An 18226-nucleotide genomic window follows, 5' to 3' on the forward strand; every position below is an offset into this window, starting at 1 on the left:
ACTCAACCACACAACCACACAATCAAACCAGATTTGCAAAGGCTTATGGAACTTTACTGTTTACTTGTTACTAGTCAATAGTTATATCCTGAGTTTGTATTCCTTTGTCACAGATCACAAGATAAGAAAAGCAAGACAAAAACAAAGCTCACTTATAAGTTTCTTTAACTATAGATGTTTTTCTTCCTATTCATAGGTATTTCCTAATGTGAATTTCTTCTTTTCATTTCTTCCATGAATTTCTTATTTCTTCTTCTTATTTAATTTTATTTTATTGTAAAGATGCTGTACATAGCGGTTACAGTTACATGAGTAGGGTAATGAGTACACTTCTTGTTGAACACTGGTATCCCTTCTTTTGTATCCCTTCCCTCTCCCATTATTATTATTTTTTAAAGAATGACTAGCATGTTCTGTGAATCTGCCATTCTTAAGAATGTTATAAACACTTGATACTGTTCACTGCTAACTGATTGCTGCAATAGAAATGTATTGTGAAAATGTATCCACAATAAATGAAATTCCTCCAAAAAAAAGAATAAAGATGGAACAGAATTTATCATAGCTCAACTGTAAGAAAGAGTTCTCTTCTTTAATAATTAGCACATAATATCGACTTGCCACTGTGGTATCTTACAGGTTTCCCCAATGATCTACTTTCTGTCATTATCTACGAGGCATGAATTTCTTAATAGTGTTTAACTGTAGGATTCACTGGTGTTCTCTCTCTCTCTCTCTTTCTGTGAGAGTCTGTGTCTGTGTAAGCACTTGAATGTAAGCCAAGTGCTCACAGCTCTCTCATATGACACCAACAGGAAAAGGGTGCACTTTCTCCAGTGAGTAAGAAAATTGATTTGTGGCTTTGGGTCTGGGGAAAATTGTAGACTATCATTAGACTAGAGAGTCAAAGCTGTGCTGAAAAGGATGAAAATCTGCTTAGCTTATTTTAATTATTTTTGGCCAATTTCTTCCTCTTCATAGTTCTTAAAGTATAAAAGTACCACATTTCTGATAACAGATTCAAACAGTTTCAAAATATGTGTGTAATAATCATATGAAAAAATTCTGATGTTGGGTCCTAGTACTAATCTTAGGAAACAAATGCCAGTAGATTAATAAACACTTCTCAGACTTTCCTTTCTGTACATGAATACAGACACATTCTTATTCATCTCAAGACTGTATTTCTAAAAAAAGAAATGGAGTGATTCCTTACATATTTAAGGAGATTATAAATTGAGGTTTCTCTGGGATACTCTCGGTGAGCTTGTGGTTTGCGCTTAAGATTTTAGTGGTCATTTCTTTCACATGTCAAACTATCCAGGTTTTGAGATAAATTACAAGGTCACGATGTCTGTACTAGTCTCTTTTCCCTTGTATTTTAATTGCAATTCTCAGTTGATAATTTGTGGATATATTCCATACGTTTAATGGTTTTAAAGTACTTGTAACCTGTTGGTGCACATCAAGGTTTCCAATGTGCTGCTGGTATGAATTTTCTTGTCGTGAAGAAATTGTACATCTGTCTTTAGGCAGAAGACATGCCTACTGCTTTGGGGTGAAAGGCTTAGAAGTGAGATTTTTTGATAACATCCTGCACCTTTAACTTTTCTGTAACTAGAAAAGCGTTGTTTCTAAAAAGGTTGTTTAGAAGCATACACACCCAGTGCTGGCTTTAGGAAAGTGGCCCTTCTGGCACATTCCATCCTCTTCAGTTTCTGATGTCAACTTTTCAGCTTATATACTGCTTAAAAAAGGAAGACACAAAGAACAAATGGATCGTTTGAGTTATTTCACAGGTACAAATAAAGATTCCCTCGTCAGGAACATAGGCCAAATTTATCACTCACACCAGGCACTACTCCAATATATTTTAAGTGACCAAGGTCATGGAGATATTTTTAGAAAGAATAAAACCATCTAATAGAGGGGTTGGGATCTGACTGTCTAGACTAGTTCTTTCTTAAGAAATCCTTTAGAAAATGTTTACTTAAGTTGCTAAAAGTTCAAGAGTCTTGAGAGCGGCATCTGTGGACTTAATACTCTATGTTCAAAACTTTGTGTTAAGACCATGCATGACTCTTCTTGTTTATCTGTTGTACTCACTGTCTCTCTACCTTTAATTATTCATGCCTTTCTATAGAAGACAAAGTGAAAAAAATGAAAAGTTTTAGAACAGGTTATACAAGGTTGTTTTGTGTTTTAAAATAGAAACATTTATGAGTACTTTGAAATTTTGGACAGAGTGATTATGTAATATTAGTAACCATAATATATTTACTCTTGGTGCCCATATTGGGTATTGAACTTGAACTCAGGGCCTAGGCACTGGAGCTCTACCTCTTGAAACACAGCTTTACTTCTGTATTGTTTTGTGGGGTTTTTTTGTGGTTAATTGGAGATAAGTGTCTATAGACTTTCCTGCTGGGGCTGACTTCAAACCACAACCCATCCTCAGGTCTCAGCCTCCTGAGTAGCTAGGATTTATACGTGTGAACTTCTAGCACCCGGTCCTAATTGCAGAAGACATTGAGGACTGAGAAGTAGATGCTTTCATACTATTTTTATTTTCAAAGAAAACCTACAAAAGTGAAAGGGGCTTGTGTCTCTTCATTTTCTGTAGGATAATGGCTCTAATTTTTTTTAAAGAATGCAGTAATTTGAAGCTTGTGCAGAGCTATGCAATTTGCATATACAAAGTGAATTGCTCACTTAATTCACTCAGTTCCCACAAGGGAAAAAAATAATGAGCATACAGCCTACAAAAGCAGGGCAGAAAATTGCCTTTTAGGTAGCAGTCTCATTTCCATTTGGTAAACATAAATAAATCATCGTGTGTAAATTACCATCAGTAAGAGATTGGTGGGGAGAGTGGAAATCAAATCCTTGTTTTCCTAAATGGCTTTTGACTTTGCAATACACCAGAAACATGCCTGATATTTCCCCCTGATGACCACTAATTGCCTATTCTGGCAGGAATACTCCAGTTCCCCAAGGGAATATCCTGTTTAAAATCCAGTTGTGTTCATTTTCCCTGGAAACACTGGGTGAGAACTTAACAATTTCTCCATCTAGTACAAAATAATCTATTTGAAAAATTGAGTTGTATAATTTGCAATTATTTTCCAGGTTGCTAATGCAAGACTATACTGGTAGCAAATTAAACTTTTAAAGTATGGCCACTTTGTTAATTGCTGGCTGTGAAACATTTATTTCAATGAGTACTATCATTTATGATGAATAAGACATCTGGGGTATAGCTTTAAAACAGACAAATTAATTTGTAGTCTATATTTGGAAGTTCTTAATTGGATGCTATACTTAAAGATTTATCAGAAATTAAGGAGAATGCAGGGCATTTCTTTGCTGTGATATATTTGTGCATATTTGTGCAGAAAGCTAGACATTAGGAACTGCATAGAATTAAATAATTCTCTGTGTGTGTGTGTGTGTGTGTGTGTGTGTGTGTGTGTGTGTGTGTGCATGTGTGTGCATGTGTGTGTGTGCATGTGGCAGCCATTACTGGGACATGGACTCAGGGCCTGTGCACTATTCTTTTACTCAAGGATGGCATAGTACCACTTGAACCATAGCTCCACTTCCAGTGGTTTATTTCAGATAAAAGTCTCACAGACTTTTCTGCCTGGGCTGACTTTGAACCCTAGTCTTCAGCTCTCAGCCTTCTGAGTAGCTAGGATTATAGACATGAGCCAATGGTGCCTAACAGAATTAAGTAGCTCTTAAGTCTCTTCACTCCTTCCCATTCTGACCTCAGTGAAAGTCTTAATCCCTTGCTGACCAGTTGTCTGTGGGGCTCTTCCAACTTCAGTTCTTATAATGTTTTGGGTTTTTTTTTGGATCCGGTCGTGGGGCCTGAACTCTGGGCCTGGGCGCTGTCCCTCAGCTCTTCAGCTCAAGGCTAGCGCTCTACCACTTGAGCCACAATGCCACTTCTGGCTTTTTTCTTTTTGCTTATGTGGTGCTGAGGAATCGAACCCAGGGCCTCATGCATGCAAGGCAAGCGCTCTACCACCGAGCTCTACCACTGGGAAGGTGTTCCCAGCCCAACTTCAGTTCTTGCTCTCACGTTCTGCTCCTGTCTTTCCTAAGGTGACGGCCAGCATGTATGGCCCATGAGTTCACTTTGACCCCACCTTCATGGATCCATTGGGATTGCTTCATCCAGTATTTGCATGTTGCAGTCTCCCAGTCTTTTAGATGCAATAACTTCCTCTCATTTTTGGAAACCTAAAGTGTCTCCATCCATTGCCAAATGGTGTGATAATAAGGCAAAACTTCCCCAGATTGAGAAGCTGGGACCTGCAGGACAGTCTCTGTTGTGCACAGAGAGGGCCATTTCATTTGTCTGCTTAAGCCAATTAACTTTGCCCTTCAATTTCCAGGATTCAAGCCAAACTCTTCATTGAAGGACCCCAGGCTCTTTACAGATGATTCCTGGTCCAACTGTTCCAGACTCCTCTCTTGTTTTCAAGCCTGCTTATTGCTACTCTTCTCAAGCATTGATCAACAGTTTTGTGATTGTGTACATGTAGTTAATTTTGGAAATCCATCTATGTGTTCTGTGACTCAGGAACCTTTGCCCACCCTTCAGGACCCACCTTGGGAGTTACAAGATTGAATTCAAGAATGATGGCTTCTCTGATCTTTTTTCTCTATTAACTTGCTGGCCTTTGGTAATTGAGTGAAAGAGTAAGCTTGCTTACCTATGCTTGAATTGCTGTTTCTATTTGCCAGTTGTGTGAACACATTCACCTCTTCAGACCTTCACCTTCTTGTGTGTACACAACAAGAAGGTAATTAGTCCTGGCTAGTTAGAAAGTTGTGGAAAAACTAAATGTCATGGTTGATATGAAATCTTTGTAATCCAGAAATGTGCCTGTAATTAAGAACTGCGTAACTGTCTTAGACGCTGTCACCCTGCCTGCTTATAAGGTTTTATAAACATCTCAGAGGCAAGGCAGAGTTACTTTTGTGGATTGAGGAGCTTTAGGAGACTTGAGGCTTGAATGGATCCTTCCCATTCTGATGTTGTACAGCTAATAATTCTCTGGAGGCAAGACTCCTGGAGGTCAGTCCAGCGCCTCAGTCACTGGTTGGGAACTGTCCAACACTGAGCCTATCAATGTCACCACTGGACCTTAATCTTGCTTTTACAGTGGGCATGGTAGTGGTTTTAGGAGATAGAGATGTCACTAAACCAGCCCTTATCATAAGTCTTCCTGTCCCTGTCTCCACTCTGTGAAGAAGACACCGACACAAAATAAATTATATATATATATGTATATGTATATATTACAGAGTATTGTTATATCTGACAAATGTCAGAGAGGAAAATAAAGCTGGGAATAAGGAAGGATGCATGTGGGAGGAGAGGGCTATGGTATAAGATAGAGTTATCAGCAATGGCATCATGGAGAACACAACTCGTTTGAAGCAAAGGGAGGGTGGGGGTGAGCGGTGCTCATGAAGAGGAAGTGTTTCCATGTAGAAGAGAAGGAAGAGCAAGTGCAAAGCCCCTGAACAGGGAGGGGGTTGTTCACTAGGACACAGACTCCATACACATGACAGAGTTCGGGTGGGCTTCCAAGATACATTGGGTTGGCTTGACGAGATGATGCTGACTTTGCTTCAGGAGAGTTTCCTGCAATGACCTCTAGGAAGGTCATCTGAACAATGAGCTGGATCTACAGACGGTTTGGTAGGAGCATGCTGGAAGTTTCCAGGACCTGTGTCCCAGTGAGAAGGCCTTCATGGTGCAGCTTGGCTTCTTCCCGCAGCAGAACAAGAGACCTTTCTTTGAGAGGAACTCAGAGCGCGTAAGTGTAGGAGGAAAACATAGTTGAAATCCATCTTTAGATGCATGAGGGATTTGGAGTTTGCAGACTGCTTTTCATTCAGTGCCATCTAACACAGCCACACGCTGGGCGGGAAGCGTGCTGCCAACAAGGCAGCCTTCTGTCGCTTTCTGTGTTGCTCCAGAAAAGGCGAGTCTGTCTGCCCTGACCATCTGCCCAGAGTTTCTGCAGAAGGAAGCATGTTGCAAAGTAGGGAGGCAACTCAGAGGCCCTGCTGCTGATGGAAAGCAGGTGCCACCAAATGGTTGTAGAGTCCATGCTTCACCCACGGACCGTGCTGTTCACATGCACTCAGTTCTGAGAACTCTCAGTCAGGATAGAGCCCTGTGATAGCTAGTGTCTGCCCAGATGCCCTCAGGAGGCCAGTGTGGGTGTGACCACCAGTGAGTGGCTCCCTTCCTGAGCAGGCTACCCATGAGCACAACATCTCACCTGTGGACCTGTGGACCAACTTCTAGCTCACTAGATCCTATGAATGAGGAAATCCAATCAAGTAGGGATTTATGTAGTGGGTCTCTACATCCACTATGCCTTGCAGTTTGCATGCTAGGAGGTTGAACTTGATTTTATGTTTAAATAAATAAAATGATCTTACCAGTGATTCTAGGAACAATTGGGATCTGTTTCCTGAGTAACTTAACCAGCACAACAGGTGGGTGGAGACAGGACAGGCAGGATCATTCAGAATTTGACTTGGATCTGGCCTCCAGTGACAAAGCGGGAGGGTTAGGAGAACAGCATTGGATGCCGCATTGTTCTCAGTAAATGCTGGCTGGGGAGCACAATGTTCTGATAACACACAGAAAAAAGCGCTACTTTTCTAAAGAGAGAAATGGCGGCCTCTTCCTCACAGTCACTCTGCCTCCCACTAGTACAGGGATGCTGTGACACGGTGAGTGCCTTGCGCAGCTGAGGTTCTGGCTTCTGTGATGGAAGACTAAATACTAGAAAACTTGACACTGGTGGTGTTGCGTGGGTAGGCCTGTGATGGTTGTCTGTACTGAGCAAGTACAGATTTATTCTTTTTATGTTGTTCCCTTAACAGGACAACGGTTCACCCAGCATTCACATTGTTGAGGAGCATAGCCTTATCTTTTGCCCTGGTTACAGGAAGCGTTCCTTGTTGGCTGCAGGGAGGGAGCAGTACAAAGTATGGCTGGATTGCACAGACTCAGTTGCGTCTCAGGAAAGAAGAGAAAGTTCTCGTAGCTGCCTTGAAGCTCCAGAAGGAAAGAACAACCTACTATGCATGCATTTCTGGTGTCTTCGTGACTATTGCTGGGATCACACTCATGGTCAAAGCAGGTTAGATGGCCAAACTTAAAGTCATCAGGAAAGAGCTACCAAGGTGAGGACGTATCCCTGGGAATAGAAACTCAGTGCATGGCAGAAAGTGAAGGTGGCAGCCAGCTGTCGAATTTGTCTTTGGTTTAAGTATTTCCAAAATTCAGCTGGAGAATATTCTTAACCCTTTCCGACCTCTGTGCTTAGAAGGGAAAATTTCTACTGATATGTCATTTTCATTTTTTATCTGAATTTTGAAAAAGTCCCTATCTTCTATGAACTCTGGGGTAGTCCATGAACATTCCTGCCATAAATGACCTGAGGATATCCAAAATCATATTAAATATGAAGCTAAATTGGGCTGTTAGATATGACTTTTAGTAAGTCATATAGATCTTTCTGGTCATCTTTGGTATTATTTTTTGTGGTACTGGTATTTGAACTCAGTGTGTTTCTCTTACTCTTCCATTTGAACCATGCCACTAGTCTTTTTTGCTTTAAGTTGTTTTCAGCCAGCCTGGGCTGGCTTGGGATTGTGATCTTCCTAACAGTGCCTCCTGTGTATCTGGGTTTAATGACGTATGTCAGGATACCAAGCTTGTTTTGTTGAGATGTGCTCTCATTAACCTTTTTCCTTTGGCTGGTCTTGAACCAGCGTCCTCCCAATCTCTGATTCCTTAGTGCCTGGGTTTAGAGGCATGAGCCAACATGGCCCACCATGCTTAGTCTAATAGCTACAGATTTTGGCTCCATTTGAGAGAAAGACTTCTGGATTGAGTCACCTTAAAAATATTCTGTAAGAAGGAAAGAGAGCTGAAAGGAGTAAAATGATAACACTGAAAAAAAAAACCAAAGTAACAATCGTTTACTTTACTCACTTGACCTGCCATTGTTCAATGTGGAGATTACATAAAAGGATAAGGAAAAATACTTCTATGTTCAGTTTCTATACAAATCACAAAGTTTGACTTAACTTTCTTTTCTGTTAGTTATCAAATCCCTGCTGGTAGTCATGAAATCTGTAGCTGGGTCTCAGGACTCAGCTCTCCTGGGACAGTCCTTTTGTTCTGTAAGCCATAATTCTTAGATATTTCAGGTCTGGGTCATGAAACTTGAAATGCTTTATTGTCTTTCTTTCTTGGGAAATACAGTTGTGAGATGGACCAAAGAAAGAGGCCCAGAGAAAACAAATGGCCCCATTTGGATTCATGACCTTTGAGAGATCAGGTGGAAACCAAATCATCCCCAGGTTTTGATTGAAATCTACTGCCGATATCCCTGCTAAGAAATGAGAATTGTTCTGAGTGGTTTGATGATCTTATTGGTTTGTGCTGAGCTGTTGACTCTGTAGGAACTTAAATGGGAAGAGAGTTTATCTGTTAATAGTAGAACCAGTTTAGCAGTAGTAGATTGATAATGTTTTCCATAATTTTTAGTCATTTGTCAGTTACTAATACTTTGTCATGATCACTGTTACCTTTATTCTTATTTGCTATTGCACCTTAAATCACTCAAGAGTTTTATAACCTTACCATAAGAGAAACCCATTACTTCTGTTCACAGAAACCAATGTCACTTACAATGAGCATAAATTAATATCATCAGTAAATACAAATGGAGAGACAATCATGTTTTGAACTATGGATGCTTTTATTGCCTTCCAATCTCTTTTGAATGTGTATGGATTCACACACACACACACACACACACACACACACACATATTTACCAGCATTTCCTTTTTCTGTCTCTGTGTTGGGGATCAGGTTTAGGACCTCATACATGCAATGCAAGGTCTACACTCCCTGCCATATCCTCAGATGCATCCTGGAATTGTTCTACAGAAGATTTCTAGAAAATTTTAAATTAATTCTGTATGAACGGCAACCCCCTCCCCACCCATTTTATCTTTCCTCCATGCCCTGGCACCTGCTGTCCCATTTCCTTTGTAGTCTGACTACTTTAGAGACAGTCCTGGGTGGAACCATGCAGTGTTTGCTTTGTATAAAATAATATCCTCATGGTTCACCTCTGTCCTGTCTTATGGCTTGAGTTCCTCCTTTAAGTTCTTTCATTTTATCACTCTGCCACATTTTATTTGTAGTTGATAGACATCTCCCCCACCCTTACCCCCATGACCCTAGCTTGGTTTCTGTGAAAAACATGTCCAGGAACATACCATGTATCAATATCATGTTAAGATCTTGTTTGTTTGTGTGTCTTTGGCACTTCTGATTCAAGGTATTACTATTTTAAACTTTTGGAGGGACCTCCATACTGTCCTCCATATAGAGTGCATCTTCTGACACCCTCACCATTGAAGCCACAAGGTGTCAGTATCTGTACATCTCACCAGCACTTTGTGTGTGTGTGTGTGTGTGTGTTTGTGTGTATGTGTGTGTGTGTGTGTGTGTTGTCAGTCGTGAGTGCTGAACTCTGGGCCTGGGCGCTGTCCCACAGCTCTTTAGCTCAAGTCTAGCACCCTACCACTTGAGCCACAGCACCATTTCCAGCTTTTCTCTGCTTATGTGGTGCTGAAGAATTGAACTCAGGGCCTCATGCATGCAAGGCAAGCACTCTACCACTGAGCCACCTTCCCAGCCCTCACATATATTGTTTAATAATAGCCATTCTGACAAGTGTAATGTGTCACTATGGTGTGGTCTAGGTCTGTATGATGATTAGTGAGTTGGGAATATTTATCTATTGGTCATCTTATGTTTTCTGTGGGGAAAAATAATCCATATTCAAACCCTTTACCCAGGTAAAATTTGGTTGTTCAGCGTGTGCTGTGTAATTTGTTTGTGAAGTTTTTCTGTTCTTTTTCTTTGTTCATTCTTGATTTCTAATTTTATTTAATTGTGTTCGAAAGGGTATTTGTTATGCTCTCTTTTTCCTTCAGTCTTTTTTCGTTGGTGCCTAATGCTTGGCCTGACTTGGAAAATGTTCTGTGTGACTTGAGAAGAGAGTTTTGACTGCCTTGAAGGGAAAAGAATGAAAGAGTCAGAGATTTTGGCCTCCTGAGGTCTGTGTGATTGGCACAGCCCTTGGACGAAAGCTTCAGAACTGGGTTTCTTCTGCAATTGCAGGTGTGAGGGCAGGGATTGAATGCAAAAGCCTATTAGTGATGTCTCTTCCAAACAAGTTGCTTCCCACTCTTGAGTCTATGCCTTTGGCATTTCCTATGTCTGGAATACTCACAGCTACTCACATGATACACTCCTTCAGGTCTCACCAGCCTCTACCAGATGCTTTCTTCTCAGAATGGCTTCTTTGGCTCCTGATGGTAGAATGGTAAAATGGTAGAATTCCCCCAGCTCAAATGACACCCTTGTTTGTTCTCATTGCATTTCGTTATCCCTTGTGTGGTTTTGTTTCTTTATTGCAGAGTGAGCTTCAGGAGGACAGCACCATTGGCTGCCACTGAAGTTTGACTCAGAATAAATGCTAAAACAATGAGTACACAAATAATAATCAGATCAATGAATGGATGCATGGATAAACAGGAAGGTTCTTGGACAGGAATTGTGCTTCTACAAATGCACATACATGATTACTTCCTTGAATACTGTGACATCTGGAAGACATATTGTTATACCTTGATGAAATTATTTTATTAGTAAATTAATACACAAAGGTATAGTCTCATTGCTTCAATGGAGAACTGAAGTATGGCATAGAGGTGAAATGCATGCCAAGTGTAGAATGTCTTTTGGAAGAGCTATCAAGAAACTGAAATTGAAGGTCAACTGAATGAACTATGCCACCCCTTATCCATAAAAAGCTCTTCAGGGTGATCCTAAAGGCCCAGGCAGACACCTCCAATGGTCAGGTTCACATCTGTGGTCTCATTTCAAATAACATTGATATTAAATGAGAATTTGAGACCTTATCAAAATACACATTTGCTTCCAAAATGATCCTTTTGGGGCAAATAGCTTCTTTGTACAAGAAATATTGGAACATCTATCTTGTTTGGGTTGTCTTATTTGTAGAATGAAGTGATGATGAAAATAAATACATTTTATGAAAGCTTTGTGTGATTTACAAAGATCTCTGTACATGTCTTGTTGGACATTAGACTGTGTACGAGAGAGAGAGAAACACACACACACAGACACAGAGAGACAGAGAGTCAGGGCGACAGAGAGATATAGAGAGACAGAGAAAGGAGATATTGCTCATCGAAGTGCCCAACTGTGTGCTAGGCATGCAGACAGTAGTGTTGGGAGTCTATCCTCTTCTGACCCATGCAACCTTGACCCGGCCTGCTCTATGAACACTTACTTCTTCCCCCGAGCTGAATGGAGGTGGTGTTGCTTCGCTTATTACCAAAGCCAATTTCCAAAATGGGTAATTGTGTTCTGACTCACACAATTCCCCTTGCATTTCCTGACTGCTCCGGGTGACTTATGTCTTCCTCTTTGCCCTTAATGGATATGTAATGAAGTGACATATTTCAAAGTCATGACTGTGTTTCAGGCTAGAGAGGATTTTCTAAATAATGTCTCAGTACAGGGCTGACATAAAGCTGGTGCGTATGTACTCTGCCTCTGTTCCTAAGAGAGTTACGTTGTAGAGGAAGGGGTCTTCCCCAGGGCGAGCTCATTTTCAGGGCCTAAATGTCCTCTGGGTAAGTAGAAGTTAGTATTCAAAGAAGGTAAGGACTCAGGATTTGAGCCAGTTTGCTTTGTTTGCATCTTATCACTAGTTTTTAGTTGTGAGCTTAGTTGTATGACTTTAACCTTTCTCAGCCTCAGTCTTCTCATCTGAAAAATGCTGATAATAATGACATCTATTGCCTCATGTTTTATGAAGAGCCAATGAGACAGTCAGTATGGAGACACTGATGACAGTCTGGAGTCCATGGTGGGGCCCAGCAATCCCTGGCTGTAGATATGATTTTTTTTTTTAAATTGGTGCAGTCCATCAGATGCATGTTGCTCATGACACATGCCAAATTAGGGAACTAAATACATGAATGGTAACAGTATAATAAGATAGATCTCCATGTAGCTCACATGGGAGAAGAGAGAAAGTACTCATTCATTTGCATTGAGGTTAGGGCAAATTTCCCAAGGTAAGTGTCCCAGAGCCTCAGAGGAAAGTTGGTGAGTGAATTTGGCCTATAGAGTTCACATGTATTTACTAGGTTTCCATTGTATAAGAGGCTCTGGGAAAGAATGCTGCTCCAAAATTATCCCATCCTTGTCCATGGAATTTTCTCTTCTGAGACAGGATGGGCACCAAACCAACAATTCATGTAATCGAGATTATGAGGGCAGGATACAGCTTGGTATGGTGTGGTATAGTCTCAGGGCTGGTTAGCTATTGGGGTGGGTTTCCAAAGCTATCTCTGTATGTAATGGAAACTTAAATTGATACTTGGAAGGTGAGTGAAGTAGGAAGAGAGCAGAGCAGGCCCCATGGTTGGAGAACCATGGTGCATTCCCCAACTGAATGAGGGAGAATGAATGAGACAGGATGCTGAAGACATGCTAGTGTGCTAGCAAGAGCAAGACCCCAAACACCTCTCAGGTCATTCAGACCTCAGGTCATTCAGTGCAAGCGTCTTATTTTGTGCATAGGTGTGCTAGAATCTGGCTTAGGTTTTCAATTGACTGAATTACTGAGAATTAAAAGTATGGAGACCCGTGAGATTTATCTTAGGTTTGGGGCACAGGAAAAAGCAAAAAAACCCACCAAAGTCAGCAGCTGCATGTGTTGAGCTCTGGGGGCCTTGGTGCATTTGGAGGAGGAGATGCAGAGTGCTGAGGCCCTGACCACGCTCGTGTGACCAGTGCCTAAGTAATTTGCTAAGAAATTTGAAGTATGGAGGTTGAGAAGCAGGGAGAAGATTTCCTTCTCTTCTCACGCATTTCTTGAGTCAGCATTGATTGAATTTAGGGTAATAGGTTGGAGAAGTTCCTCAATCTCACTGCAAGGATCGATGGATGGGAGGCACTTTCTTTTTTGCAACCACACAAAGGAGATGTACTAAGGGGTGGTTAAACTCATTAGTGGGAAAAGCTCATGCATCTTATACTTACATCATATATATATATAATATATATATATATACACTGAGTAGTTCAAATACGTGCACTGAGAATCTTAATGTGAGGCTTTTGCAGTTGCTGAGAAATGCCATAGCAGTGAAAGACATAGATTTTTGAACTACTGATAAGGTAGAATCTTTCAGACAATGAATAAAATTGTATTTTTTTCCTACCTCCGTGAAATGTCCCTGTAACCACATTAGAAAAGTTAATGAGGAAAGATAACTTGTCAACCTTCCCTTGCTACCCATTAAGGATAATGTTGAATTCCCTTAGATAATCCGCAGTTTTCAAATGCACAGATGCATCCTGTGAAGTTGTGTTCGTCTGGGGCACGCTCACTGCTTTTTGTGCTCAGCTTTGGTGTTGTAGCTCAGAAGTTTCCACGCACCATGAGTGACTACCCTTTCAACTGCTCATTTTTTGTTTTTTGGTTTTTTTTTGTTCAGGTGACAGAACTCAACAATGTGAAGAATGTAGCTCGATTGCCAAAGAGCACCAAGAAACACGCCATAGGAATTTACTTCAATGACGACACCTCCAAGACCTTTGCTTGTGAATCAGGTTTGTCCGAGGCTGGGGCCTTTGCCTATTGGCCTTTGATGGGGTGCACGGCACACAGGTTCATCTTTTGGCCCTTTCCACAGATCTGGAGGCGGACGAATGGTGCAAAGTCCTCCAGATGGAGTGCGTGGGCACACGGATCAATGACATCAGCCTTGGAGAGCCCGATTTGCTGGCTACCGGGGTGGAGAGAGAGCAGAGTGGTGTGTACAGAAAACCTTGCCTTTCCTCTCGTACAAACAGATTTTCCCCTTTGTAATAAGCCACACAGTGTTCCCGTTATGTTAAAATGTCTATTAGTATGAAAGTGTCTGAGCTAGTGATATCAGTGGAAAGTTCTGGGGAGCCTCTGACATGCTAGGGCAGCTAAAGATTCTTCACTTTTCCCAGTGGCCCTGCATCAAGCCTTATGGTTTCTCCCACTGTGCAGATGAGGAAACCAAAGCTTCACAAAGCTAAAATGCTTGACTTCAACTCTGTAGCAAAGTAGTGTCTGATTCCCATCTTTACATAGATTTGAAAGCAATAGGTTTTTTTGCCTTGTGTTTTTTCACTTAAAATGTTATTGACTGCTTTCCAATGCTTTTAATAGTATTTACATGAATATTTCATCAAGGTAACTACTTAAAAAAATCTTCTTAACTGAACACTTGGTCCAATTTGGCTCAACAACAGTCTAGGAATAAATCACTTTAAATAATAACAACTGAAATATTCATGATCATTTTAGCAAAAATCAATACTGGTTTTCAGCCCAAGCTTGGAATAACTTCTCCGAGTACTCATGCTTTGTAATGGGGCTGAACAGATCTCAGAACACTGCGTTAGTGATTGGCTTGATCTATGAGAACAGATCAGAGCAGAAGGGGCTCCGGGCTCCTGGATTGATGACAGACACAGCAGAGGTGGAATTGTACTGACCTTCTGCGTGGGCATGCACTCCAATCGTTAGTGACAGAATGCTCTTGCTCTCAACCGGAACTGTCTTCAAGACACATTTATGCTCGGTTACTTTCTTAGAGGCATCGTATCTACTGCCATCAATCCCCACCCAGCTGTCACTAACCAAGACCCAGAAATGTGGGCTAATAATTCAGAAGAGCTTCTTTGTAGGTTGGGAAATGGAACTACAGAGAGAGTAAGCCCTTCTTGGGGTCATTCACTCCATCGCCAGACTCTTCTTTGATCATTTATTAAGAGCAGAAGAAGGCTGGAAGAAGGGATGCCCCAGAGCCTTGCAGGCATGCAGATGGAAATGGGACCAGATTTGATTATTGTTTTGTAGAGTACTCAGATAGTTTCAAGGGGCTACAACTAAATTTAAGTATTGGCTGTGCCCGAGGCACTTTCCCCGAAGTTTTCTGTGCCTAGGTTGTTTCTTCTGCAAATGAAAGTAGAAATATCTCTGGTATAGAATTACTAGGGATTACGCTGGGCACTGGTGGCTCACGCTTGAAATCCCAGCTACTCAGGAGACTGAGATCTGAAAACCATAGTTTGAAGCCAGCCCAGACAGAAAAGTCTATGAGAGGCTTATCTCTAGTTAACCAGCTAAAGCTAGAAGTAGAGCTGTGACTCAAGTGGCAGAGTGTCAGTCTTGAGCAAGAAGTCCAAGTGAGAGTCCAAGGCCCTGAGTTCAAGTCCAAGTACCAACACACACACACACACACACACACACACACACACACACACACACACACACATACACACACACAAAGTATTAGGGATTCTGATAAAACTCAACTATGTCTTTTAAAATTCTTTATAGTCTTTATTTTCATGATCTCATAATTGTAATAAAATGGACATGTTACCGCATACCCGCTGTGCCAGTGCTCTACCACTGAGCTGTAAGCCCAGGTCTATTATAAAAGTATTTTTCAGTGAGTACAGTTACTTCCAGGCAAATTACTCAGTGATGAAAAGTCTTTCTTGCCTGGTTCAGAGCTCCCAGGGAAAGTGTTTGTACCATTAGAAATGTATTTTTGAAATAATAGTTACTAAATAGCAGTATTTAATTACTGAGTGTTTGAAATCTTTTAGAAACTTTAAATTGTAGATGCACAGATGCATTTTATCTTGACATTTCTGTTTACTAAAGTCAACTAAAATCTCTGAACATTCCAATGGTTATCTTATTACAAGACAGTTAAATTAGAATGTCGTTAGCATAAAATTGTTAGTGCTTTAGTTAGCTGTCTGAAATCTACTGTGGTGGTTGGGTGGAAATGTGTGATCTGTAGGCTGTGCTTGCATACTGTACAAGGTATTGGAAAATATTCATACATTATTAGAGTGATAATAATTTTATTCTCATTTTATTTACAAAGTTTGACTCTAATGTTTTTTTATATTAATGAATTTTCTAAAATATAACAAACATACCCATCACTGTTTTCTGAAGAGAAGAAAAGTTTGTTAGAACAGTAGCCAAACAATTAATTTAGAAGATTTTTGGTGACATTTTTAACAGTTATCCAAACAAACTAATATTTCTTACCAATAATTGGCTAAAGAAAGTTCTCTGTTGAAAGTAGATTAATTATAGTCATTGCATTTTCACAAATGGTTGATCAGTTAATTGCATAGCATTAGTATGGAATTTTACATAAATAACTTGGAGAAAGAATTTATTCATTTAATAGTAGGAATTATGAGTTGACTGGCATAACTTTAGCATCACAAAAACCATGAAACAATTATTTTACACCTGCATCTTTTATGAATATGAAAATATGGGTGTAATTAATGAGTGTCTGGCAAGAAAAAAAAATGCTTTTAGTGGTTTTATTGCTTTGGTCTGCTATTGGCCTAGAATTGTTTTCATTATGCAAATTAAAAGTCTAAACATGGGCCTATGCTCATGTAAATAGTGTTTCCTGTATGTTGACAGTCAGACGCCATTGTAACTACATTATTTAGTAGTGTCTGATTTGAAAACCATTTTCTGGGACAGATCATTTATGAGAAACGTGTATCTTCCTGAATATTGAAGCAAACCCTAGCATGTGAGCGTCAGCGATTTCTAAATGCATCTGTGTTCCTGTGATGTCTTTTGATGTGCTGCTCCTTGGGATTTTAGACTGACCTCTTGTTTTTCTCCCAGAGAGATTCAATGTGTATTTGATGCCGTCTCCTAACCTAGCTGTCCATGGCGAATGTGCCTTGCAGATTACCTATGAGTATATCTGTCTTTGGGACATCCAGAATCCCAGAGTTAAACTCATCTCTTGGCCGCTAAGCGCCCTCCGGCGGTACGGACGAGATACCACGTGGTTCACTTTTGAGGCAGGAAGGTGAGTTTAATGGCTTTTTAATAACACCGCTCCCCAGCTCAGCGTAGTATTTACCTTCCTCCAGACTCTTTGGAAAACTCATAGGTTACGATTGCATAATACGAGAGGTATTGTAAAATATTCATACCTTCAACCGAGCTGTTCTTCCAAGTGAGGCTGCTGATGGCTCATGCATATGATTTGAATTTCCGTTGCACGTTTGCTATCACACTGGAAACTGAAGTCGATTTGGATGCGAGGACTAAAACAGACCATTTGCTAGGTGAAGCTGAACAAAGGCTAGAGTCTTGTTTTGGGGAAAGCTTCTGAATGTCATTCTCTGTTGCCTTTCCTCACTGGGGCTAGTAGGCTGGACCCTAGACCAGGAGAGCCACTGACATTGTTAGAACTGCAGATTATTGAGTTCCATCCATGTGCTGCTCAGAGTAGTGAATGACAATAATCACCGAAGAGGTTAATCCTAAAACATTCGCATCATCCCTGCACGTTAGGGCTCCCATGATTCCCTTTAGGAGTCAATGTGAGAAAAAGGCCTGGCGCCAGCTGGGTGGGTGGATCACCACCTATGAAGCAATTGCTGGGCGTAGTGTTTTTTTGCCTTGTCTTTGCTCCTGTGCCCTCTGAGCTGAGGCCCTGTTACTTTTTAGAAAAACACTGATATATTTTAATGTAAGAGTTTCCAAATGACCTTCTGTATATGGCCTAGAATTACATTCAAGTTGAAACCAATCAACTTAGGACATTCAGAAGAAAAAGGTTGTTCAATGATATTAATTGGATGCATTAATTGGATGTTATTTGTCAAATATTATTTCCTGAAGGAAACTGGTATTTGATTGTAAAGGGAGTAAAACAGAAGTTCTGTCCACTGCCCATGACTCTAACTCATGACAGTGGATGACAGTAACACACTGTTCAATTAAGCTGTTTACTCTCTTTTAAATGCAGCAGAATTATTTAAATTCCATTTTTCAGAAATAAGAGCCATTTCATATTCTTAGAATTATCCTTGAAAGTTTTAAATTTCTTCTTTCCTGTATATGTCTTCTCTGGTATATTTTATTTCTTTTTTATATTCTTTTTTATTGTCAAAGTGATGTACAGAGGGGTTACATTTACAAAAGTAAGGTAATAAGTACATTTCTTGT

At 40.5% G+C, this 18226-nt stretch overlaps 1 protein-coding gene across 1 annotated transcript in view; it reads left to right on the forward strand.

Annotated features, from left to right (window-relative positions):
• Dok5 (docking protein 5) overlaps positions 1-18226 on the forward strand; it is a 111065-nt gene that overhangs the window by 56614 nt on the left and 36225 nt on the right. Inside the window, exons 3-5 of the mRNA XM_042699256.1 lie at positions 13668-13782; positions 13866-13985; positions 16889-17078. Of these exons, the coding sequence (XP_042555190.1) occupies positions 13668-13782; positions 13866-13985; positions 16889-17078 (425 nt within the window). The remainder of the gene's footprint in view (positions 1-13667; positions 13783-13865; positions 13986-16888; positions 17079-18226) is intronic.

Source organism: Dipodomys spectabilis, unplaced genomic scaffold, assembly GCF_019054845.1.
Source record: "Dipodomys spectabilis isolate Male_0828 unplaced genomic scaffold, ASM1905484v1 ptg000240l, whole genome shotgun sequence".
NCBI lineage: Eukaryota > Metazoa > Chordata > Mammalia > Rodentia > Heteromyidae > Dipodomys > Dipodomys spectabilis.